The 25,270-nt window shown below is 38.5% G+C and overlaps 1 protein-coding gene across 5 annotated transcripts in view; it reads right to left on the minus strand.

Annotated features, from left to right (window-relative positions):
- Positions 1–25,270, minus strand: part of TMEM68 (transmembrane protein 68) — a 44,355-nt gene that overhangs the window by 13,453 nt on the left and 5,632 nt on the right. For 3 of the 5 annotated variants that reach the window (XM_036436941.2, XM_036436943.2, XM_036436942.2), the window contains exons 2-4: positions 19,046–19,090; positions 18,097–18,487; positions 886–1,050 (exon numbers count right to left, since the gene is read on the minus strand). In XM_036436941.2, the coding sequence (XP_036292834.1) occupies positions 886–1,050; positions 18,097–18,418 (487 nt within the window). In that variant the 5' untranslated portion in view covers positions 18,419–18,487; positions 19,046–19,090. The remainder of the gene's footprint in view (positions 1–885; positions 1,051–18,096; positions 18,488–19,045; positions 19,091–25,270) is intronic. The other 2 variants (XM_036436945.2, XM_045581417.1) reach the window with 1 other exon arrangement.

The raw sequence follows: 25,270 nt of genomic DNA on the forward strand, positions 1-25,270 counted from the left end.
CCCCACTTAACTCCGGTGCAACACGTACCCCCACCAAACTCTTCCTATACCCCTGGGGGTACACGTTCCACAGTTTGGGAAACACTGCTCTAGGGGGCATGCAGAAGGCAGCCAATCAATGAATCTCTCTTATCATTGATGTTTCTATCTTTCTCTCCCTCTCCTTTCCTCTCTGAAATCAATAAAAATAGATATTTAAAAAAATACAAATGTCTTTTTAGTGACATAAGGATACCTAAAACATTAACTATGTCTATGAAAGGCATTGAGTAGACTGTTAGTTAATTCACTGGTGTTTGTCTGTCTGGTTGATAGATCACTTTTTTTTTTTATTATTCCAGTGAATAAATTATAAACTTTTTGGCTTGTTTCTGGTGATTTAATAACAGATGAAAATAAAATTAAATCTTAATGAGTTTATTTTACAGAGATTTTTAAGAGTATTCTACTGTGTTTGAAAACATTTGATTAATTAATTTTTTAAAAGGTACAAAGCCTTTATGAACAGATTAAAAAGAATATGATCCTCAATCCTAAATTATAAGTCTAACAAGTATGGAAGTATGATAAAAAAAAAACAAAACAAAACACATAATAGACTCTATGTACCAAAATATACATCATTTGGCAAAAGTTATAATTTAATTTTTAAAAATAAAAGTTCAGGATTTAACTTTGAAAAATTAGGACTCAATACCAGAATATAAAGAAAGATCAGATAAGCTTTGGCCATAATGAGGATAACTAGATGCTCCCAAATTGGAGTTCCAAGTGTGTAAACTAAAAAGGCATAATGCTTTTCCAAATGATTCCAGAAAGCTCAAAGATACAGACTATCCCATAATTTGACTGTGGTAATTAACATTATGAACAGTGAAAGTTTACCTGGAATTTTAAAGACAAAGTGATCAGCTACTACTCGGCAAGTTCTGCCTTTTTGGATAAAAATTTTAGCCATGAAGTAATAAAAATCTATGGGAATAGCTCCATGATAAAAAATAATAAGTGCTGGTCCTTCTGGTATTTTTTCCATTCCATGAACTTCATAACCTGTTAGAAAGACAAAATGCAAATACATAAAATATGATTATTAAGTATATATTAGGGAGAAAACAAAGCAAAACAGTAATCAGAAATTTGAACTGGATGCTAAGAAAGTATCTCTCCAATAATGCAAGTAAAATTAGAGAACCAGGATTTCGGCAAGGGAAGCAAATGACAGTATTTGTAAAAGGGTGGTGGATGTGAGGAATGAGACTCTTCTAATTTAATATCAAGGTTGGCTTCTCAACAAGTACCTCTTTCCTCTCCACCAGCAAAAGAGATTAATCTGCCTACTGTCCTTCACTGTTACCAAACACCAATACATTTTTATGGCAATCCTGTACTGTTGGTGGATTGTGAGGAATATTAGAGTAAGCTCCACCTATGTTTCAGAGGAAAATACTCTGAGTATTTTATCATAGGAGTTGGGGACTGATACTCCAAGGAGCATGTGAAATGTGATCATGGCTCTAGGAATAAGATCTGCTTTTTCTTCCCATCTCAAAAGTCAGATCGCAGGCTCAGCAGGTCCTAGCAAAAAGGAAAAAGCCTACTGAACAAATGGGTCAATGAAGAAATCAAACGAGAAATAACAAACAATACCTTGAGACAATTGAAAGTGAAAATGCAACATATATGCCCTGGCCCATGTGGCTCAGCTGGTTGGAGCATCATCCCATATGCTAAATGGCAGCGGGCTCAATTTCTGGTCAGGGTACATACCAGTCAGGTTGTGGGTTTGATCTCTGATAGGGGCATGTATGGAAGGCAACCGATCAATGTTTCATTCTCACATCTATATTTCTCTCTCTTAAAAAAAAAAATCAATAAAAGCACGTCCTCAGGAGAGGATTAAAAAAAAAAAAAGAAAGAAATGCAACATACTAAAACTGAATAAGATGCAGCAAAAGCAGTTCTAAGAAGGGATTTCATAGCAATAAATGCTTACCTCAAGAAATGAGAAAATTTTCAAATAAACAACTTAATTTTATGCCTTCAAAGAACTGGCCGGGGGGGGGGGGGGGGCAGAGGGGAGATAGTACAAAGAAACCCCACATTAGTAAATGTTAGAATAGATCGAAATGGAAATAAAAGAAATAAACACTAAAAAGATAATATAAAAGAATAATGAAACCAAGATCTGTTTTTTTAAAAAGACAAACAAGATTAACGCTGTTAACCAAATACTAATACATTTTCTTGGCTAGACTCACCAAGAAAAGAAGGCTCAAATAAAATCAGATGAAAGAGGATTCTTCACAACTGATACCACAAAAATATAAAAAATGAATAATTACATGCCAAATAATTGGACAACCTAAAAGAAATGGATAATTCTAAGAAATATACAGCCTTCTAAGAAAATGAAAGAGGATTCATCATAACTGATACCACAGAAATACAAACAATAAACAATTATATGCCAACAAATTGGACAACCTAGAAGAAATGGATAAATTCCAAGAAACATACAACTTTCTAAGACTATCATAGAGAAACAGATAATCTGAATAGATTGGTTATTAGTAAGGAGATAAAATCTGTAATAAAAAACCTTCCAATAAACAACAATCCAGGTCAAGATGGTTTCACTGATTAATATTTTTTTAAAATATATTTTTATTGATTTTTTACAGAGAGGAAGGGGGAGAGAGATAGAGAGCTAGAAACGTTGATGAGAGAGAAACACCAATCAGCTGCCTCTTGCACACCCCCTACCGAGGATGTGCCCACAGCCAACTTACATGCCTCTGACCGAAATCGAACCTAGGACCTTTCAGTCAGCAGACCGACGCGCTACCACTGAGCCAAACCGCTTGCAGCTAACTGATGAATATTACCAAACACTCAAAGAAGAATACCAGTTCTTCTCAAAGACTTCTAAAAAAAAGAAAAGGATGAAACACTTCAAACTCATCTTACAAAGTGAACATTACCCTGACACCAAAATCAAGCAAGAATACCACAAGGCCGCCCTAACCAGTTTGGCTCAGTGGATAGAGCATCAGCCTGCAAACTCAAGGGTTCCAGGTTCCATTCCGGTCAAGGGCATGTACCTTAGTTGCGGGCACATACCCAGTAGGGAGTGTGCAGGAGGCAGCTGATCGATGTTTCTCTCTCATCGATGTTTCTAACTTCTATCCCTCTCCCTTCCTCTCTGTAAAAAAATCAATAAAAAATAAATTTTTTAAAAAAGAATACCACAAGGAAAGAAACTTACAGGCCAATATCCCTGAGGAACATTAAGTAAAAAAATCCTCAATAAAATATTAGCATACCAAATTCAACAATAAATTGAAAGGGTCATACACCATGACCAAGTAGGATTCATTCCAAGATGTGAGATGGTTCAACATTCACAACTCAATCAACATGTTTAAACCACATTAACAATATGAACAGTAAAATCATATGATCATCTGTAGAGATGCTGAAAAAGCATTTGACAAAATCAACATCCATTTATGACAAAAACTTTTAACAAAGTGGATATGAAGAGAATGTGCCTGAAAATAATAAAGACCATAAAACAAGCACAGAGGAAACATATTCAACAGTGAAAAACCAAAAGCTTTTTCTCTAAGATCAGAAACTAAATAAGGATGCCCAATCTCACCACTTTTATTCAACACAGTACTGGAAGCCTTAGCCAGAGCAGTAAGACAAGAAGAAGAAATAAAAGGTATCCAAATTGTTAAGTAAAACTGTCACTATTTGCAGATTATACAATGTTATATATAAAAAAACCCTAAAAAAAATCTACCAAAAAACAACAACACTGTTAGAACTAATAAGCTCAGTAAAACTGCAGACTACAAAATCAATATACAAATATCTCTTGCAATTCCATATATTAGTAATAAACTATTAGAAAAAGAAATTAAGAAAAAATTCCATTTACAATTGTATCAAAAAGAACACCTAGGAATAAATGTAACCAAGAAAGTTAAATATCTACACACTGAAAACTATGACGATGAAAGAAACTGAAAAAGACACAAATAAGTGGAAAAATATTCTAAATTCATGGATGGGAATATGTAATATTATCTAGATGTCCACACTATCCAAAGTACTCTAGAGATTTAATGTAATTTAATTGCATTTTTCACTTAAATAGGACAATCCTAAAATTTGTTTAAAGCCACAAAAGACCCTGAATAGGCACAACAGTTTAAGAAAGAACAAAGCTGGAAGCATTGTGCTCCCTGATTCAAACTATCTGACAAAGCTGTAATAATCAAAACAGTATAGTCGGTGGGAGTAAGGGGGAGAGATCAACAGAGGGACTGTGTGCATGCATATGAGCCTAATCAATGAACACAGTCAACAGGAGGGTGGGGCATGAGTGGGTGGAGGGTAATAAGGGAATAGGGACATATATGTAAAAAATAAAAATAAAATTTATTTAAAAAATTAAATCTTATCTATACAAGTTAAGAGGGTTTCATCTGACAAAGATTTTTAAATGAAACTCTGTAGCCTGAAAATTATCATGGAAGGAAATAAAGAGAGGATTCCTTCAAAAGTGGTAAGGATTGTAATTTAAAGTCAATGTATTTGGCCTCTTTAACTAAAGTAAATAATTTGTGTGTTTGCCTCCCTGACAAAGTTTATATGAAGTGACAAAAAGAAATTGACAGCCAATTTGAAAATGAATTGCCAGAGTCCAGAGCAAAGAATATCCTTACATGATATCCTACAATGTCATTATAATTTTTGATATTTTACAACAGCATATTTTTACTCCCTCTCCCCCTCAAAAAAGCATAAAAACTAATTCTCTCAATGTTTGGCAGCAATTTAAAAAAGGACATGAAAGGATTTAATCCCTTTCAGAAGGAATTAAGGCACTAGGAAAGCACTTGAGCATTCTATATTGTCCCCTTTTGCCCTTTTGGCCAAGAGGGACCCTCCTTTTACAATCCAATTGCCCACAGCTGTTGCCTGAGCTTTCTGTTCATGCTAAGGTTGAAACCTCATGGTGGCTGGTACCTTAGATTTGTCTCTCGCCCAATGGTGTGACCTGGGCCCTCCCTGAAGAAGAAACCTGAATCCTCCAAGATATGTGATCAGTGCTGGGGCCCGCCAACAGGTGAGGGGATCCTAAGATAGGAACTGGGAGAGGAGGCCATGGGGGCATAGGCTACCAAGGAAACAGAACTGAACCTCAAATCACCCTTGCTTGGCCCTAGAGGATGGCTGGTTGGCCGGAGATGGGTAAGATTCCTCAGGGAAGGAACAATCTAAGACAGGCACAGTCGCAGAGGGGATATCAGGAGAGAATGTGGAGATCAACAGAGGTGGGGAACAGACCCTCACCCCCCCCCAACCTTGCAGGAACCTGAATCCTCACCCCATCGGAGGGAGATCTCCTGCCCCCATAGCTGCTTCGCTTCCCACATCCAGCTCAGATCAGGACCCAGGAAACAGACAGAGACTTGGCCTACAGCAGCTGCCCTTTATCTAAATCCAGCATAGCACCAGGAATGCTCAGAGCCTACTCAAGAATGCAAATAATCCTTTCCACTAATATTCATAGGGTAAACGGAGATTGTTGTTAGAGTATTATATTTGACAGTAAAATAGTAATCAAGTTTTCAGGTTAATTTAAATTGGTTAATAGAAATAAGTGAACACCAAATAAAATTTAAGTGTATTGGACAAAAAGCTATTCGTACAGTATTAACTAAAAATTCTATTTGTAGTACATCTCACAGTAAAATTGCTTAGCATGAACCTAAAGCAGTCTTATTTTTGTGCAAAAATTTAAAATTTAAAGTTATCAAGACTGCATTACAAAATTTACAAAAGCATCCATTTAAAAAAAAAAAAAGGAGGGATAGTAGGGTAATATCATGAAATAAAAATATTTTATAAGTAAATTACATCTAGAAAATTTTTACTATAGAAAAATAATTTTCATTTGTAATGCTAACGGCAAGACACCCATGAAAATCACACATCATGTCAAAATAAGCCAAAGGAAAATCGTTTGAGAAAAAAAGAAAAAGAAAAAAAGAATCCCAAGTCAATTTTATTTTATTTTTTTAATTAAATATATATTTTATTTTTTTACAGAGAGGAAGAGAGAGGGAATAGAGAGTTAGAAACATCGATGAGAGAGAATCATCGATCAGATGCCTATTGCACACCAAAAACTGGGGATGTGCCCGCAACCAAGGTACATGCCCTTGACCGGAATCGAACCTTTCAGTCCACAGGCTCTATCCACTGAGCCAAACCGGTTTCGGCCCAAGTCAATTTTATAAAAAAGATTCCTTTATTAACTTTTGGTTGAGAATATGTTTGTATTGTATATTTTCAGAAAACTATTCCAAGACCATGGGGATTCCTGAAACAGAGAGAAACTGTCAGGTCTGCTCCAACCACGAAGACCAGAGGAGAAACAGTCCAGAGATGGAAGACGCTGACACCTTACACTCTAGCAAGTCAGCAGCTGTGTATCGATGAAAGTCGCCCAGGACCAAACCAGAGAGGGTAGGACCTGCATTGCCACCATCTGTCCATCATCCAGATATCATTGTTGACATGTACACATAAGGAACTGTTTGACATTGAAACTGGGTCTCAGAACTGTTGGACATTGAAATTGGGACTCAAACGTTTTTTGTTATTATATGTTTATTTCTAGTCTCAGTTGCAAGATTTTTTAAAGAAAAGAAGTGGGAGGAAAAAAAAATAGTTATAAAGAACCATTGAACAGACTGTCAAACTACAGCAGGAAGGCAGGGGTGGTTGGGGGGGACCTGTAAGAGAACAACCAAAGGACTTGTATGCATGCATATAAACATAACCAATGGATACAAGACACTGGAAGGGGGTGCAGGTGAAGGCATATGCTGGGGAGTAGAGGAGACTGGGGGAAGTCAGGGGGGGATGGGGAAGGAGACATATGTACTACTATTTGTAATGCTTCAAACAAACAAATAAATAAATAAATAAATAAATAAATAAATAAAATAAATGATAGATCAATAGACTAGAAAGCCAGGAAATAAATCCACACTTATATGGTCAATTAATTTATGGCAAAGAATCCAAGATTATATAATGGGGAAAGGACAATCTCTTCAATAAATGGTGTTGGAAAAACTAGACAGACATATGCAAAAAAATGAGACTGAACTACCAGCCTATTCCACATTCAAAATTAACTAAAAATCGATTAAATACTTAAATGTGAGACCTAAAACCATAAAACTCCTAGAACAAACCATAGCAGTAAGCTTCTTGACATTAATCTTGAAAATGTGGTGATCATTTTTCATATGTATACATTTCAAATCATGATATTGTACACCTGAAATTAATGTTATATGTCAATTAGACCTCATAAAAAAGAAAAAAATTATTTAAAAAAATTATAAAGTAATATATAACTTAAGATGTTTTTGGCCGAAACCGGTTTGGCTCAGTGGTAGAGCGTTGGTCTGCCGACTGAAAGGTCCCAGGTTCGATTCCGGTCAAGGGCATGTACATTGGTTGCGGGCACATCCCCGATAGGGGGTGTGCAAGAGGCAGCTGGTCGATGTTTCTCTCTCATCGACATTTCTAGCTCTCTGTCCCTCTCCCTTCCTCTCTGTAAAAAATCAATAAAATATATTTTTTTAAAAAAGATGTTTTTGTTATTTTTTTCATGTCATAAAAGGAACACCATTTTTGGTTGATACTCCATCCAATTAAATAAAATTGTTTTGAAAGATGGAAGGAAGGGAGGGAGGGAAGAAAAGACAGAGGAAGGAAAAGAGGGAGTAAGGGGGGAAAAAGCAAGTATCCAGAGGCCAACAACATTATTAAGCTCAAAGAAAATGGAAAGGTAAAAAGGAAATTTCCTTGATTACAGCAGAAAAGGAAAGAAGTTCCTACAGCCATCCACTGCCCCATACAAAACAGCTCTCCCAATGATTGCTGCTCAAAATGTCAGAGACAAAAGAAGAATCCAGAATATGGAAATCTAAAACTTTTAGTCTGTTTCTTTCCCTTAAGGTTTTATCCATTTGCTTTGCTAAGAAACAAGCATTTAAATAAAGATTTCAATATAAATTTTAGTACAGAAAATTCATTTTTAGAGTAGATTATAAGGTCTTCACCAAACAGATTAAATTAAGAGTGGTGACTGATTCTAGTACTGAAAGCATGAACTACTTGATAATAATTCAAGTGGACTCAAGACAATGATTAAGAATTTTTTTTTAAAAAATTAATTATAGTTGACATTTAACATTATTTTCAGGTCAAGAGAATGAAAGTTTGTAAAAGTTAAATTTAGTAATATTTCAAGATTTCATCTTTTTGTTTTTTAACAATTACCTAATACTAATTCAAATTAATCCAATTTATTTTAAGCTTGACAGAACAATCACTAAGGTTATCTGAAGTTACCAAAAGGATCAAATGTCTCATCAGATAGATTTTCTGAGAAATAAAGAATACTTCTTTGAGGGATTCTATACAAAATATTTTTGAGATTCTTCCTTGCTTTCAGAACATTTTTAAAAAATAACTAAGAAACAATTGAACTACTTACATACACCAAATCATCTGGTTGAAAGCAGAAAAGTTTAGTTAATTCAATTCTTGACAGAAACTATAGTTTACCATAGTGCCATTAACATAAAGCCCAAATATTATTTAACTGTGTCACTCATAAAGCACAAATGGATTCAACACTTAGGGAGCCCTGCAGTGTCACACAACGTCCCGAGTGTTGGGGACACGGGTGCCCATCGCTTGGTCCCTGCCTTTGCATGGTGAGTTGCCTTTGCAGAGTTGTAAAGTTTAAGAAGACAAAAACCGAGGGAGGAGGAAATGGCAGCAGAATAGACAGACGTGTTCCAAGCCTTGTCCCCAGAGCAGATAGGAGGAGCAGCTGAGGGCTGCTCGGGGAGTGTTTGTTGGCAAGCTAAGGGACAGCAAAACTCTAGAAGGTGGGGGACTGCTAGACGGGGTTCCCTGATTGGGCAGCCCGCACTGCAGCTGGGTCTTCTCCCGGAGCTACGGGCTCAGACAGAAAATAGGCCAACTTCAAGGGAAAGTGGATCTTGAAAACCTGAAAACCCACAACTGTGGAGACCACCGAACAGCTGTGAGCCCCAGAACACTGGTTCCCAATCAGCACAAACACACGGATTCAAAGAAGCTCTTCACTCCACCAAGGAAAGGTCAGATCTCGCCGGGGATAAGGTGAAGGTGAGGTATCTGGGACCCGGCAGCGGGAGAAACGCGCATGCTGCCAGACCTGGAGGACAGGGGACGTCTGTGCCTAGAAAGTCCCCAGCTGTTGGATCTGGCCTGATCTGTGAATGTGGGAGGGAGTCCTCAAGGCTGCTAACAGAAGGGATCTCTAAAAAGCAACCCATTCCGATCTAACATGGAGGGAGAGCATAAGAATTTGAAAGGTGTGCAGGCTACTTAAACTTTCGCCCAGGCCCATCGTTCGCACACCTGGGCTTTTGCCTCTCCATTCCCTGGCTTCTGATTATTAAGCAAGGATCACCCAGTTTGGCATATCCTGGGAGACTGCAGGGGGAAGTTGCTTTTCTGGAAAATGAGGATCGGAGTAAGGAAAGATCATCTGAGAGCCAGCTCTGAGGCAGCCCACCTGCACAAACCGGTTATTGAGTGACACAGAAAAAGAAGGCTAGAGCAACCAGAGACTGGGAAGTCAATCCAGAAACACTGCGACCTAGGAGGTGAATTACAAAAGTGACTTTTTTAATTTTTTTTTTTATTTAATCAAAAACAAAGGAATACAAGAAATTAAGACACCTCCTACTTGAAAATCAGGACTGGCTTACAACACTAAGGAGCAGTGAAATGCAGGGAACTGCAACACTATACGGACTGAGAAACAGGCATGCCAAACAGAACAATAGAGGAAGTGAATGACCTTCACTACTGCATTTTTAATTTTTTTTAATATTTTATTTTCTTTTCATTTTTTGCATCTTTTACTTAAGAAACAACTTTTTTCTGCCGGGACCGGTTTGGCTCAATGGATAGAGCGTCCGTCGGCTTGGGGACTGAAAGGTCCCGGGTTCGATTCCAGTCAAGGGCATGTACCTTGGTTGCGGGCATATCCCCAGTAGGGGGTGTGCAAGAGGCAGTTGATTGATGACTCTCTCTCATCAATGTTTCTAACTCTCTCTCTCTTCCTCTCTGTACAAAATCAATAAAATATATTAAAAAAAAAAAAAAGAAAACTTTTTTCTTTTTTTCCTCACTTGATTTTACCTTCTTAATTATTACATTTTTATTTTCAATCAGCATTATTACTACTGCTATTTTACTTTATTTTTTCTTTTCTTTTTTAAACATTTTATTTTCTCTTTATTTTACTTTGGCATTAGTGTTCTACATTCTATTTTCATCTTTCCTTTAGCATAATTTTACCCTATCTCAACATGACCTTTATGCCTCTCTCTCCTTAACCTTTCCTCTTTTGGTGTCCTGTTTATCTTAACCCTTTCCTGCTTTAGATTTTCCCTATTCTTTGTTTATCCCCTGGTAAATTTCCCCCTACTTATATATCTAATTTCCAATACCCTGCTCCAAGTGCATATACACCGCTCTCTTCACTGTCTTAACTATCAAAAAATTATTTTTCTCTCTGTCCTTTTGTTGTTGTTTGCTTGAATGTTGATTATATAGAATTTTTATGCTTTTTTTGTAAGATTGTTTTACTTATTCTTTTTTTGTTTGTTTGTCTGTTTGGTATTTTTTTATCTGCTTTGTTTTGTTTGTTTTTTACTTCTGTTTCCCCTTGCCTCGCTTGATATTAGTTGGTGTTGTAGTTTGTATTAATTTCCAGGTACTTCTTGCAGGCATTGGCTGAGATTAATGGTTGTTCTATTGGAATTTTCTCCCCATATATATAGAGCAACAAGAAAAGCCCAGTGTAAGCAGAAGGAAGGAAATAATAAAAATCAGAGCAGAGATAAACAATATAGAGACCAAAGAAGCAATACAAAGACAACAAAACCAAGAGCTGGTTCTTTGAAAGGATAAACTAGATAGATGAACCTCTAGCCAGGCTCACCAAGAAGCAAAGAGAGAGGACCCAAATAAACAAAATCAGAAATGAAAGAGGTGAAATAACAACAGACCCCACCGAAATACAACGGATTGTTACAAAATACTATGAACAACTCTTCTCCAACAAACTGAACAACCTGGAGGAAATGGACAGATTCCTAGAAAAATATAATCTTCCAAAGCTCAATCAGGAAGAATCTAAAAATCTCAATAAACCAGTGACTTGGGAAGAAATTGAAACAGTCATCAAAAAGCTTCCAGCAAACAAAAGCCCAGGGCCAGATGGCTTCACAGGAGAGTTTTACCAAACATTCAAGGAAGAACTAAAAACTATCCTCCTCAGACTATTCCAAAAAATCCAAGAGGAAGGAACACTTCCAAATTCCTTCTATGAAGCCAGCATCAGCCTAATACTAAAACCAGATAAAGACAACTCAATGAAAGAGAATTACAGGCTATATCCCTCATGAACATAGATGCCAAAATCCTCAACAAAATTCTAGCAAATCGACTCCAGAAGAACATCACAAAGATCATACACCACGACCAAGTAGGATTTATTCCAGGAATGCAAGGATGGTACAATATCCGCAAATCAATAAACGTGATACATCACATAAACAAATTGAAAGATAAAAATCATATAGTCATATCAATTGATGCAGAAAAAGCATTTGATAAAATCCAACACCCTTTTCTGATAAAAACTCTTAACAAGGTGGGAGTACAAGGATCATACCTCAACATAATAAAAGCTATATATGATAAACCCACAGCCAACATTATACTCAATGGGCAAAAACTAAAACCATTCCCTCTAAGAACAGGAACAAGACAGGGATGCCCACTCTCGCCACTCCTGTTTGACACAGTACTGGAAGTACTAGCCATTGCAATTAGACAAGAGGAGGAAATAAAAGGCATCCAAATTGGAAAAAAAGAAGTAAAGTTATCCTTATTTGCAGATGACATGATATTGTACATAAAAAACCCAAAAGACTCCATTAAAAAACTAATTGACTTAATAAATGAATTTGGCAATGTAGCAGGATACAAAATTAATGCCAAGAAATACATGGCTTTTCTATACACCAACAGAGAAACTGCAGAAACAGAGACTAAAAAAGCAATTCCATTTACCATTGCACCAAAAAAATTAAGATACCTAGGAATAAATTTAACTAAGGAAGTAAAGGGCCTATATGCCTAAAACTACATGACACTGAAAAAAGAGATAGAGGAAGATGTAAGGAGATGGAAGAACATACCATGTTCATGGATTGGTAGGATCAACATCATCAAAATGTCCATACTTCCTAAAGCAATCTATAGGTTCAACGCACTCCCCATTAAAATAACAACGACATATTTCACCGACCTAGAAAGAACTCTCCAAAAGTTCATTTGGAACAATAAAAGACCCCGAATAGCCACAGCAATCCTGAGAAAGAAGAGTAAAGTAGGAGGGATCTCAATACCAGACTTCAAACTATATTACAAAGCCACTGTTCTCAAAACAGCCTGGTACTGGCACAAGAACAGACATATAGATCAATGGAATCGAATCGAGAACCCAGATATCAACCCAAATCACTATGCTCAATTAATATTTGACAAAGGAGGCACGAATATACAATGGAGTCAAGACAGTTTCTTCAATAAATGGTGTTGGGAAAATTGGACAGACACATGCAAAAGAATGAAACTAGATCACCAACTTACACCATTCACAAAAATAAACTCAAAATGGATACAGGACTTAAACATCAGACGGGAAACCATAAAAATACTAGAAGCATCCACAGGCAGCAAAATCTCAGACATATGCCAAAAGAACTTCTTCACTGATACTACCCCTAGGGCAATGGAAGCTAAAGAGAAAATAAACAAATGGGACTACATCAAAATAAAAAGCTTTTTTACAGCAAAAGAAACCATCAACAAAACAACAAGAAAGCCCACGGTGTGGGAGAACATATTTGCAAATGATACCACTGATAAAGGTTTAATCTCCAACATCTACAAACAGCTTATACAACTAAATAAAAGGAAGATAAATAATCCAATTAAAAAATGGGCAATGGACCTAAATAGAACATTTTCAAAAGAAGACAGAAGGAAGGCCAAAAGGCACATGAAAACATGCTCAAAGTCACTAATTGTCCGAGAGATGCAAATCAAAACAACAATGCGGTACCATCTCACACCTGTCAGAATGGCCAACATCAACAAATCAACAAACGACAAGTGTTGGCGACGTTGTGGAGAAAAAGGAACCCTCTTGCACTGCTGGTGGGAATGCAGACTGGTGCAACCACTGTGGAGAACAGTGTGGAGTTTCCTCAAAAAACTGAAAATGGAACTCCCATTTGACCCAGTAATCCCACTTCTAGGAATATATCCCAAGAAACTAGAAACACCAATCAGAAAGGATATATGCACCCCTATGTTCATAGCAGCACAATCTACAATAGCCAGAATTTGGAAACAGCCTAGGTGCCCATCAGCAGATGACTGGATCCAAAAACAATGGTACATCTACACAATGGAATACTATGCTGCCATAAAAAAGAAGGAATTCTCATCATTTGCAGCAACCTGGATGGAATTGGAGAACATCATGCTGAGTGAAATAAGCCAATCAATGAAAGAGAAACACCACATGACCTCACTCATTTGTGGATAATAAAGAGCATTATAAACCGATGAACCAAAAGATAGATATAGAGACAGTATATCAACAAGTAGACTGTCAAATTACAGCGGGGAGGGGAGGAAGATCTGGGGGAGCTAATAGATCAACCGAAGGACTTTTATACATGCATATAAGTACAACCAATGGACACAAAACTCTGGGGAAGGAGGGGATGTGTGGAAGGGAGGGAGGGGGGCAAAAAAAAATCAATAAAATATATTTAAAAAAATAAATTAAAAAAAAAAAAGAAGAAGAAGAAGAAGAAGAAATAAAAGGCGTCCAAATTGGAAAAGAAGTAAAGCTGTCCTTATTTGGAGATGATATGATATTGTACATAAAAAACCCAAAAGACTCCATCAAAAAACTAATAGACTTAATAAATGAATTCGGCAATGTAGCAGGATACAATATTAACGCCAAGATATCTATGGCCTTTCTGTACACCAATAGTGAACTTACGGAAAGAGAGACTAAAAAAGCAATACCGTTTACCATCACACCAAAAAAATTAAGATATCTAGGAATAAACTTAAGTAAGGAGGTGAAAAACCTATACGCAGAAAACTACACGACACTGAAAAAAGAAATAGAGGAAGACATAAACAGATGGGAGAACATACCATGTTCGTAGATTGGTAGAATCAACATCATCAAAATGTCCATACTACCCAAAGCAATTTATATGTTCAATGCACTCCCCATTAAAATACCAACGGCATATTTTACAGACCTAGAGAGAACTCTCCAAAAATTCATCTGGAATAAAAAAAGACCCTGAATAGCCACAGCAATCATGAGAAAGAAGAATAAAGTAGGAGGAATCTCAATACCAGATTTTAAGCTGTATTATAAAGCCACTGTTCTCAAAACAGCCTGGTACTGGCACAAGTACAGACATATAGATCAATGGAATAGAACAGAGAATCCGGATATCGACCCAAACCACTATGCTCAATTAATATTTGACAAAGGAGGCATGAACATACAACGGAGTCAAAACAGTCTCTTCAATAAATGGTATTGGGACAATTGGACAGATAAATGCAAAAAAAAAATAAAACTAGATCACCAACTTATACCATACACAAAAATAAACTCAAAATAGATACAGGACTTAAACATAAGATGGGAAACCATACAAATACTAGAGGAATCCACAGGCAGCAAAATCTCAGACATATGCCAAGAGAACTTCTTCACTGATACTGCCCGTAGGGCAATGGAAGCTAAAGAGAAAATAAATAAATAAATGGGACTACATCAAAATAAAAAGCTTTTTCACAGCAAAAGAAACCATCAACAAAACAACAAGAAAGCTCACTGTATATGAGAACATATTTGCAAATGTTATCAATGATTAAAGTTGTATCTCCAACATCTACAGGCACCTTATACAACTTAATAAAAGGAAGATAAATGATCCAATAAAAAAAAATGGGCAATGGACCTAATAGAATCTTTTCAAAAGAAGACAGAAGGAAAGCCAAGAGACACATGAAAATAGACTAAAGTCACTAATTATCTGAGAGATGCAAATCAAAACGACAATGTGGTACCATCTCACACCTGTCAGAATGGCTATCATCAACAAATCAACAAATGACAAGTGTTGGCGAGGATGCGGAGAAAAAGGAACCCTCATTGCACTTCTGGTGGGAATGCAGACTGGTGTAACCCCTGTGGAGACAGCATGGAGTTTCCTCAAAAAACTAAAAATGGAACTCCCATTTGTCCCAGTAATCCCGCTCCTAGGAATATATCCTAAGAAACTAGAAATACCAATCAGAAAGGATATATGCACCCCTATGTTCACAGCAGCACAATTTACAATAGCTAAGATTTGGAAACAGCCTAGGTGCCCGTCAGCAGATGATTGGATCAGAAAACTATGGTACATCTGCACAATGGAATACTATGCTGCCATAAAAAGAAGGAATTCTTATCATTTGCAGCAACCTGGATGGAATTGGAGAACATTATGCTGAGTGAAATAAGCCAATCAATGAAAGAAAAACACCACATGATCTCACTCATTTAGGATAATAAAGAACATTATAAACTGATTAACAAAAAGATAGAGACAGAAACAAAAAAGCAACTGACTGTCAAATTACAGCAGGAAGTTTAGGGAGATATGAGGGAGACAAGAGATAACCGAAGGACTAGTATGCATGCATATAAGCATAACCAATAGATGCAAAACTCTGGGGCGTGAGGGCATGTACAGGAGTGGGGGGGGGGGGCCCGCAATGGTAAGATATGTACATAAATAATACCTTAATAAAAAATAAATAAATAAATAATACCCCAATAATTAAATAAGACACCTCAAAATTAGATATTCTGCTACAAAATAAGTTCAACTATTCATTACAAGCATGTTATCCTGAGCTATGGGGAGAGGGGATACTAGGGGAAGTGAGGGGGTGTGTATATATTGTATGTGGGAGGGAGATAAATATTCCTAATGAGTATTATAAATAACACTACTGAATTTTGGTATTACTGTCTTAAAGACATTGAATAATAGTCTACCTAGATGCAGTCTCTGCAGGCACACACACATGGTATGCTATAGTATTGCCCTGCCTCATGTTAAATAATCATCAGAGTATGAGAGTTGTACTAACAAGAGCATTAGTATGAATGAGTAAATAGATAATAGAAATTTAATTCATCAAAGACATATGCAAACCTGTTAAATACCACTACTTTTGACCCTGAATCCCTAATCTGGGACAAACTTACCAAACAGCACAGACCACAAAAGCACACATCTTATAGCCTGATATCTGAGATTGCATTCTGGCTCTTCCTCCTAACATTTTATGGTGCCTTGAGCAAATAACAACCTCTCTGCTTCCTCATAGCAAAACTATAAAATGGAGGTAACAGAACATATCTATTATGTTATCCTATATAATAAAAAGTTAATATGCAAATCGACCAAACTGGGAAACAACTGATCACTATGAAGTACACTGACTATCAGGGGGCAGACGCTCAACGCAGGAGCACCACTCAGCCAGAAGCCAGACTCACAGCTTGCCTACACAGCAGCCCTAAGGATGTCCAACTGCCGGCTTAGGCCTGCCATCAGTTGGACATCCTCCAAGGGCTCCGAGACTGCGAGAGGCTGCAGGCTGGGCTGAGGGACTCCCCCCTCCTCCCCACCAGTGCACAAATTTCATGTACCAGGCTTCTAATAAGGTATAAAAAAATTAATGCATGTTAAGCATTTTACAGTGTACGGCATAGTTATATGCTCAAAAAAATATGTAAAAATGTATATAGTGTTAAAATGACAACGCATTAACCTAATAAGCATGTCACTGATGATCTTTCGTAAAGGCAGCTTTATGCTTATATATATTCTTAAGTGTCTATTTTTTTTTTTTATTAAAGTATAGTTGACATACCAGTATATTGTTTTCAGATGTACAAAATAGTGATCTGACATTTATATTCCTTAGAATGATCACCACCTCAGGTATCTATTTCAAAATCTGTGCTTCCTTCCATGTCTATGAAAATGCTTTTGATGCTCAACAACATGATACACAGGGCACAATTTTGTTACCAACCTATTGAACCTTCTCTATTTTTATATAGTCCAAAACAAGAGACCCAACAAATAAGGTAAAAACAGATAGAGAAAAACACCAAATTCTTGAAAATAGACTAGAGGGCAATTTTCCTGACAACCAAATGAAGAACCACCAACCATTAAATGCACATCACATTTTCTGAAATAACCAAGAAAAAAAAAAAATGAATATCCTGGAGATAAATGAACTGCTATCTCATTTATTGAGAAAGATAACCATACCTAAAAAGGTAACTTTTGGTATACAAATTATATTTAGCATTTTTTTTTTTTTTTTTTTTTTTTTTAGTATTCATTTTTAAAATATCTCTACACTGGGAAAGTCAAACCTATTTTTAAACAATAGGAATTAAATGGAACTAAATACTAAATAATTAAAGTTTTTTCAAAACAATTTTCTATAATGTTTTGTATAGTCTCTTACTCTTTTAGATGTCTTAAATATAAATTTTTATATTTTAGCTTATAGTAATAGTCTAACTGCTGTGTAGTTCTTTAACAGATACTAATGTATTTGGGGAAAATCATTTTAAAACATATACATGCACAATGCGTGCAAATGGTTATTAAGAAATAGCAAATATCCCTTTCATTATATTTTTCAGCATCTTCTCAATCAATAAAACGGAATGTATCATTTCCGTGCCACAAACACGAACAGCAACACAGAGAGAAATGTAATCTTGCTTACCATGCCAAACTGCTGCATGTCCATCCCACAGAGTTGCCACTGTCTTCCTTGCACCATCCCATAAATTATGAGAATAGGCTTCTTTTAATACATTCTTCCTCTTATAAATGTGTAAGAAAATAATAGTAAGGTAGAGAAGAAAAATAGTAAAGTAAGGAAGTATTAAAAGTATTAGTGGTGTAAAAACCCATACGAGATAGTTTGCAAAATTCAAATAGTCCTCCAATTGTTCCACGCCAAACCATTCTTCAAATATGTGAATCAGACAACTCAAATAGGGCATAGAGTCCTGTCCTGTACAGGTTTGATTTTTGTCTATCATTTTTCTTTAGGTGAAAATGACAAATTCAGTTTCTTTCTTCATTATCATGACAAGTCTTTAATTTTGCCACTAGAAGGGAAAAATAACCCAATGTTATTCTTTTCATAGCTAAAAACTTAAATATTTTAGTCTATATAAATACTATAAGTAGATTGTTGCAGATTTAAATGTAAAAATTATAAGGTTTCATTTGACCACTCAGAAAGTGTGTCAGGTTTAGCTTTTGAAATAACTCACAAGTTATAACTGAGAAAGGGATATAAGGCTGATGAAGAATGAAACTTCAGATTGATGTTAATAATTTGACTTTTACCTTAAGTATATCATACTGAACGTTTGTATCTTACACCAGGTTATGTTGAAATAATGCTATTTTTCACAAAAGATAATATAATATAACTGATTCAATAAAAGTAACTCACATCTTTAGGAAATTATGACATGCATTTTTGGATATTACCTTTTATAAGCAGGTTTATAGAAAAGCTGTCTTTTCATTTGGCATTATGTAATAAAATTTTATCAGTATCATTCTTATCTTCTAAAAATTATCTTAAATCTTAAATGACTGAAAATATAGCCATACAATTATTTTATGTTATTCTCTAAATATGTCAATTAACTTACCAGAAATTAGGTAAGTATCTTGTCCCAAGCTTCTTTGTATGTATTCTGAAAAACATATATAAATGGGGGGAAAATGTGATTTTCAAAAAGATAATACTAAAGTTTTCATACAATAGTAATAGACATTCACAAATGTGCAACCAATATGAATACAGCCCACACTAGTGTATCACAATTAAAAATTATACTCACCCAATATATGTTAGTGAGGACACCTCTACATACTATCTACACGTTGTTTACTTCCCACCTGAGACTTTTTTTTTTTTTTTTTTTTTTGTATAGCAAAGGTGGAAATTTATTGAAGAACAAGTACAGACTTGCACATGGGGAGAGGGAAGAATCTCACAGCATAGACTCCCAAGTGGAGAGGGAGAAAGGGTCCCGAGACTTTCTTTTCTTTTCTTTTCTTATTTAATTCAGAGCTCAGAGCTATGAAAAACTGTGCTTCTTTGGAAAAAAGAATATGAAGTTAGGTTTGTAATTGACCATGTTTTGTGGGTGTTTTTTTTAAAATAAATTTGCCAGATAATAAGCTGTTTAGACATGATGTTCAAGGATACATTTACATTAGCCCTTATGATCATGTTCTCCCATTTCTTTCTGATTCTATTCTTAGAGGTATTTTATCATTATTCCATAAACCATCATCATAATGAAAATAATCTCAAATCCCTTAGGGATGAGGCATGAAATAAATGAGATAGAGGAGGGAGAGAGATACAAAAGCAATTAAATGCTGTCTTTATGCCAAGATTATCTTGCTAACTGTCTTATTAGCTGGGCATGCACTTTGACTTGTTCTTCATGAGATGAAGGACTTAGTCTAATTTCCTTGTAAGCATTATTTGTGAAAAAGATGGACCTATAATGGTAACAGAAGCAAATACAGTACACATTAAGACTGGGCTCATCCTGGCCAGGTAGCTCAGTTGATTTGAGAATCATCCCAATACACCAAGGTTGTGGGTTTGATACCTGGTCAGGCACATACAAGAAACAACTACCCTAGCTGGTTTGGCTTAGTGGATAGAGCATAGGCCTGCACACAAAGCCCACTGTATTTTTTAAAATGTGTTACTTACTATTTTGAGAGAGAAACATACCAACTTGTTGTTCCACTTATTTATGCATTCATTAGTTGTTTCTTTTCTTTGTTTGTTTTGTTTTGTTAAAATTCACCTGAGGATTTTTTCCATTGATTTTTAGAGAGAGTAGAAGGGAGGGAGAAAGAGAAAAAATATCCATGTGAGAGAGACACATTGATTGGTTGCCTCCTGTACATGCCATGGGGCCGAGGATCATCGATCCTGCAACTGAAGGGTTACAGGTTCAATTCCGGTCAAGGGCATGTACCTCAGTTGAAGAATCGATGATCCTCGGTCCCATGGCATGTACAGGAGGCTACCAATCAATGTGTCTCTCTCACATGGATGTTTTTCTCTCTCTCCTTCCCTTCTAATCTCTTTCCCCTCTACTCTCTCTAAAAATCAATGGAAAAAATCCTCAGGTGAGTTTTAACAAAGGGAAGGAAGGAAGAAAGAGAGGGAGGGAGGGAAAAAAAGAAACAACTAATGAATGCATAAATAAGTGGAACAACAAATCGGTATGTTTCTCTCTCAAAATAAGTAACACATTTTAAAAAATACAATGGGCTTTGTTTACGTCAGATTCTAATTAATCCATCTAAAGAGTTAAATCACTACAATTACCAGTGTTTGATCATTTAGAATGTTAACATAGAAAAGCATTTTTTTTTTTTAAATTAGACTTTTCCCCATTAGGATGGCTATAATTTTTAAAAAATTGAAAAGAACAAGTGTTGGTGAAGATGTGAGAAATTAGAACGTTCACATATTGCTGGTGAGATGTAAGTGTTGCAACCACTGTGGAAATCGATTTGACAGTTCCTCAAAAAGTTGTTACCCCAGAGTTACCAAATGACCCAGCAATTCTACTCCTAGGTATATATCCAAGAGGAATGAAAACATATACACATAAAAATCTTTATATGAATGTTGACAGCAGCATCATTCATAACAACTAAAAAGTGTAAATAAACCAAGTGTTGTCCATCAACTGACGAACAGATAAAGAAAGTGTGCTATACTATATAAGAGAATACTATACATCTATAAAATGTATTGAATTACTGGCTCATGCTACAATATGCATGAACCTTGATAATATTATAAGTAAAAAATAGTCACACCCTAAGGGCCACATTTCGTATGATTCCATTTATATAAAACTAGAGGCCCACAGGCCGCCCAGAACTGCGGAGAGTGTAAACGCCGAGCTCCAGCACAGAGAGGAGGAGCGTGTGGGCCCTCTGCGCCCTGGCTGAGACGGCCATGGTCCTTCACGTGCCCGGGCACCTGCTGCTGAGGTTTGGAGGGATGAGATGATGGAGCACCAGAGCCTGGGAGCTGAGTCCCTCAGGGCGGGGCTGAGTGGCATTTTCACACAGTTATGTGACATTTTATCACCTGATAACCCCGCTGTCTCTCAGTTCGCATTTACATTGAGACAGCATCTTAGTTTAAAAAAAGAGGCAGTCAGAGCCATCTGTACTGTGGCAGCAAGTCTCCCAGTTCAGGGTTATCAAAAGTTGATCTAAGACAGTGGTCGGCAAACTGCGGCTCGCGGCCACAGGTGGCTCTTTGGCCCCTGGAGTGTGGCTCTTCCACAAAATACCACGTGCAGGCGAGCACGTACAGTGCCATTGAAACTTCGTGGCCGGGGCGCAGGAGTCTGTTTTCGGCTGGATTGTTGACATTTGGCTCTTTGACTGATGAGTTTGCCCACCACTGGTGTAAGAGAGACAAACTGTGGCTTTAGCCTCCTGGTCTCTCTCAGAGCCATTTCCAGCCGTCCCGGGAGGCCCACAGTTTAAAGTCAGGTTTTCGCAGCAGCCGGCTCCTCTGCCTGGATGTCCAGGCGGTGAGCGAAAGCAGGGGCTGGTCAGCACTGATGAGCGTCTCGCTGACGGAGACTGAGCGCTCTGTAAGGGCTTAAAGGTCGGTGAGGGTTTGTCTCGGTCCCCGGTTCAGTGTGTCTGCCATCCAGACACCAAGGCCCCGCAGGCCCGGGCTGACGGGGGCCGCCCTGCCGCCTCCCGAGGACCCGCTCTGAGCACAGACATTCCCGCAGGGCCACGGACGCCAGAGCCGGCGGCCTGAGGACACATTAGTCCCGGGAGCACCGCAGTGAGAGGACGGTGCAGTCAGACAGAACTGTGAAGGACCCCATCGGCGTAATGGGCCGTCTCTGAAATTCTCTAAATGCCACCGAAACGGCAAAGCCGCGCTGGCATTCCAGAGCAGTGTTGTGGAGTGCTGTGCGTGACCATCTCTGTCTCAGAGACTCCACTGTGAGCCTGAGGTGCAGGAGAGAAGCCTGACGTGCAGGAGGGAAGCCTGACGGTTGTTATCAGCAGCAAATCAGAACTATTGCAGCCCGGCCAGTGTGGCTCAGTGGTTGGGTGTCGACCTACCACCCAGGATGTCACGATGCAGATTCCCCGTCAGGGCCCAGGCCCGGGTTGTGGCCTTAATCCCCAGTGGGGGGCGTGCAGGAGGCAGCCGATCAATGATTCTGTCATCATGGATGTTTCTCTCTCCATCCCTCTCCCTTCCTCTCTGAAGTCAATGCAAATATATATTTTTAAAAAGAACTATTCTATTGCCAACATGGTCTTTAATCCTTTCTAAGGGAAGAGCCATCACTGAATGAAGGCTGACAGTTCGGGCTCAGCTGCTGGTTAGGGAGACCAGGAAGGCTGTGGTTAGTTTGGAAACGTGAGATTGCCTGCAGGGCAGGGGGCTTTACGGACGTTTGTGACTCGATGGGTAAGCCTGCCTCTGGGACTTCCTGTTCAGTAGGACACGCTTTCCTTCCAATCTGCCACGAACACTGTGACCGCCCTCATTCCGGAAAATGTAGCTGTGAACCAGGAGCCGACAAAGAATGGGATCTGGCAAGACCCAGCTGCATCAAGTCAGTGTTTACTGGGCACCACTCATTTGTGGCATTCTGATTGGAAATAAACATTTTAGGCCAGTGGCCGGCAAACTCATCACAGAGCCAAATACCAACAGGACAATTGGAATTTCTTTGGAGAGCCACGTTTTTTAAACTTAAACTTCTTCTAACGCCACTTCTTCAACATAGACTCACCCAGGCCGTGCTATTTTGTGGAAGAGCCACACTAAGGGGCCAAAGAGCCACATGTGGCTTGAGAGCCACAGTCTGCTGACCACGGCTTTAGGAAATCACTGAGGTTATTACATAACAGGTACAGGCCTGGCCGGTCGCATCTTCCCGATGCTCCAAGGTTGTGGGTCCTCTTCCAGGTCAGTGAGTGCGTGAGTGGAACAACAAAGCCATGTTCCTCCCTCCCTCCCTCTCTCCCTCTCTCCCTCCATCTCTCCCTTTCTCCCTCCCTTTCTTTCTTTCTCCCTTCCTCCCTCTCTCCCTCCCTTCCTCCTGTTCAGGCGTCCTCAAACTTTTTAAAGTGGGGGCCAGATCACGGTCCCTCGGAGAGCTGGAGGGCCGGACTATATGAACTACTAATTCCTACTGTAACACCTCGGCTGCGCTCACTGCCCAAAAAACCTGGCGGGCCGGATCAGACTCCTCTGCGGGCCGCATGTGGCCCGCGGGCCGTAGTTTGAAGACCCCTGCTCCTGTTCCTCCCTCTCAAAATCAATCAATAAAAACTTTTAAAAGAAAAGAAAAAAAAAAAAAAAAAAAAAAAAAAAAACTAGAGGCCCAGTGCACAAATTCGTGCATAAGGAGCAAGATGGGAGGGGGAAGGGATGAGGAAGGTTGGCAGGGGTTAGGGACACGGTAGGTTGTCTGCTGGCCCTTGGCCTCCCAGAAAAAAGGACTGTATCCAACGCCACCCATCCCCAGTCCCAGCCTAGGCCAAAGACGCCGACAGGGTCAGGAGAGGAGGCAATGGTTGCCTGGCTAGGCACGGAAAGAATGGACGCCAGACTCCGATCCCACCCTCGGTGCCCCACCACTGCATGGTTCCCCGTCTCTCCCCCTCCTCCTTCCCTCACTGCTGCACCACCACCATGGTGGGCAGGCGGCCCCAGGGAAAAGGGAAAGAATGGGAGCAAGACAAACCCTTGTGTCAAGGGCTGACGTTCAACAGATTGCAGCGAGGGAGCTGCTCTGCTGCATACAAAATCCCGACTCAGAATCAGGTCTCTATGGATGGTTTAATACCAGGGGCTGATTGGGGCTGGCTGGCCAGGGGGCAGGGCTGTGGGAGATTGGCTGTGGTAGCACCCTGACCACCAGGTGGCAGCTCCTGCATTGAGCATCTGACCCCTGGTGATCAGTGTTCATCATAGCAACTGGTGGACCAGTTGTTGTGATTGTTCAGTCGTAATGGTTACTTAGGCTTTTGTATATATATTGTAGATACCTAGAACAGGCTAATCCACAGAGACAGAAAAATTAGTGATTGGTTGCCAGGCGCTGGGGGATGGAGCAATGAGAACTGACTGCTAATGGAAACAGAGGTGTCTTCTAGAGAGAGTGAAAATGTTCCAATAGTAGTGATGATTGTACAACTTTGTAATTTACTAAAAAGCCACTGAGGTGTATGCATTTTATGATGATGAATGTTACAGTGAATTATACCTCAACAGAAAAAGAACTTTTAGAAATCCTATATAATAAAAGGCTGATACGCAAATTGTCCCCTCGAGTTCAACCAACGCTATGATGTGCGCTGACCATCAGGGGGTGGCACAGAATGAAGGCCCTGACTGGCAGCCGGCAGCCAGGTGAAGGAAGACCCCGATCAACCCTGATCACCGGCCAGGCCTGGGGACCCTACCTGTGTACAAATTTCATGCACTGGGCCTCTAGTTATTAATAAATTAAAATTTATGATAGCTTTTCTTAGGCCTAAAAACCAATCTTTTTGATGATCTGAAATACAATTAATACAATTGCTCCTAATAATCTTGTCTCGTTTCTGATTTTTAATAGGATTGCAAAATGTTATCATTTTAAAACCTCTCCCAACCCAAATTGGTAAGCAAACTACACCTCTTATCCTCAATCACATTCTGATTTATTACACATGCTAACGCACACAGAAGAAAGAGGAACAGGGCATAGGCAGACGTCCAGTGAGAGTTTACAGGGAAACCTGAATGAGATACAGCAGTGCTTTAATAGTGCCCCAGGTCTGGGTGCATG

This window comes from Pipistrellus kuhlii, unplaced genomic scaffold (assembly GCF_014108245.1).
Source record: "Pipistrellus kuhlii isolate mPipKuh1 unplaced genomic scaffold, mPipKuh1.p scaffold_m20_p_14, whole genome shotgun sequence".
Lineage (NCBI taxonomy): Eukaryota > Metazoa > Chordata > Mammalia > Chiroptera > Vespertilionidae > Pipistrellus > Pipistrellus kuhlii.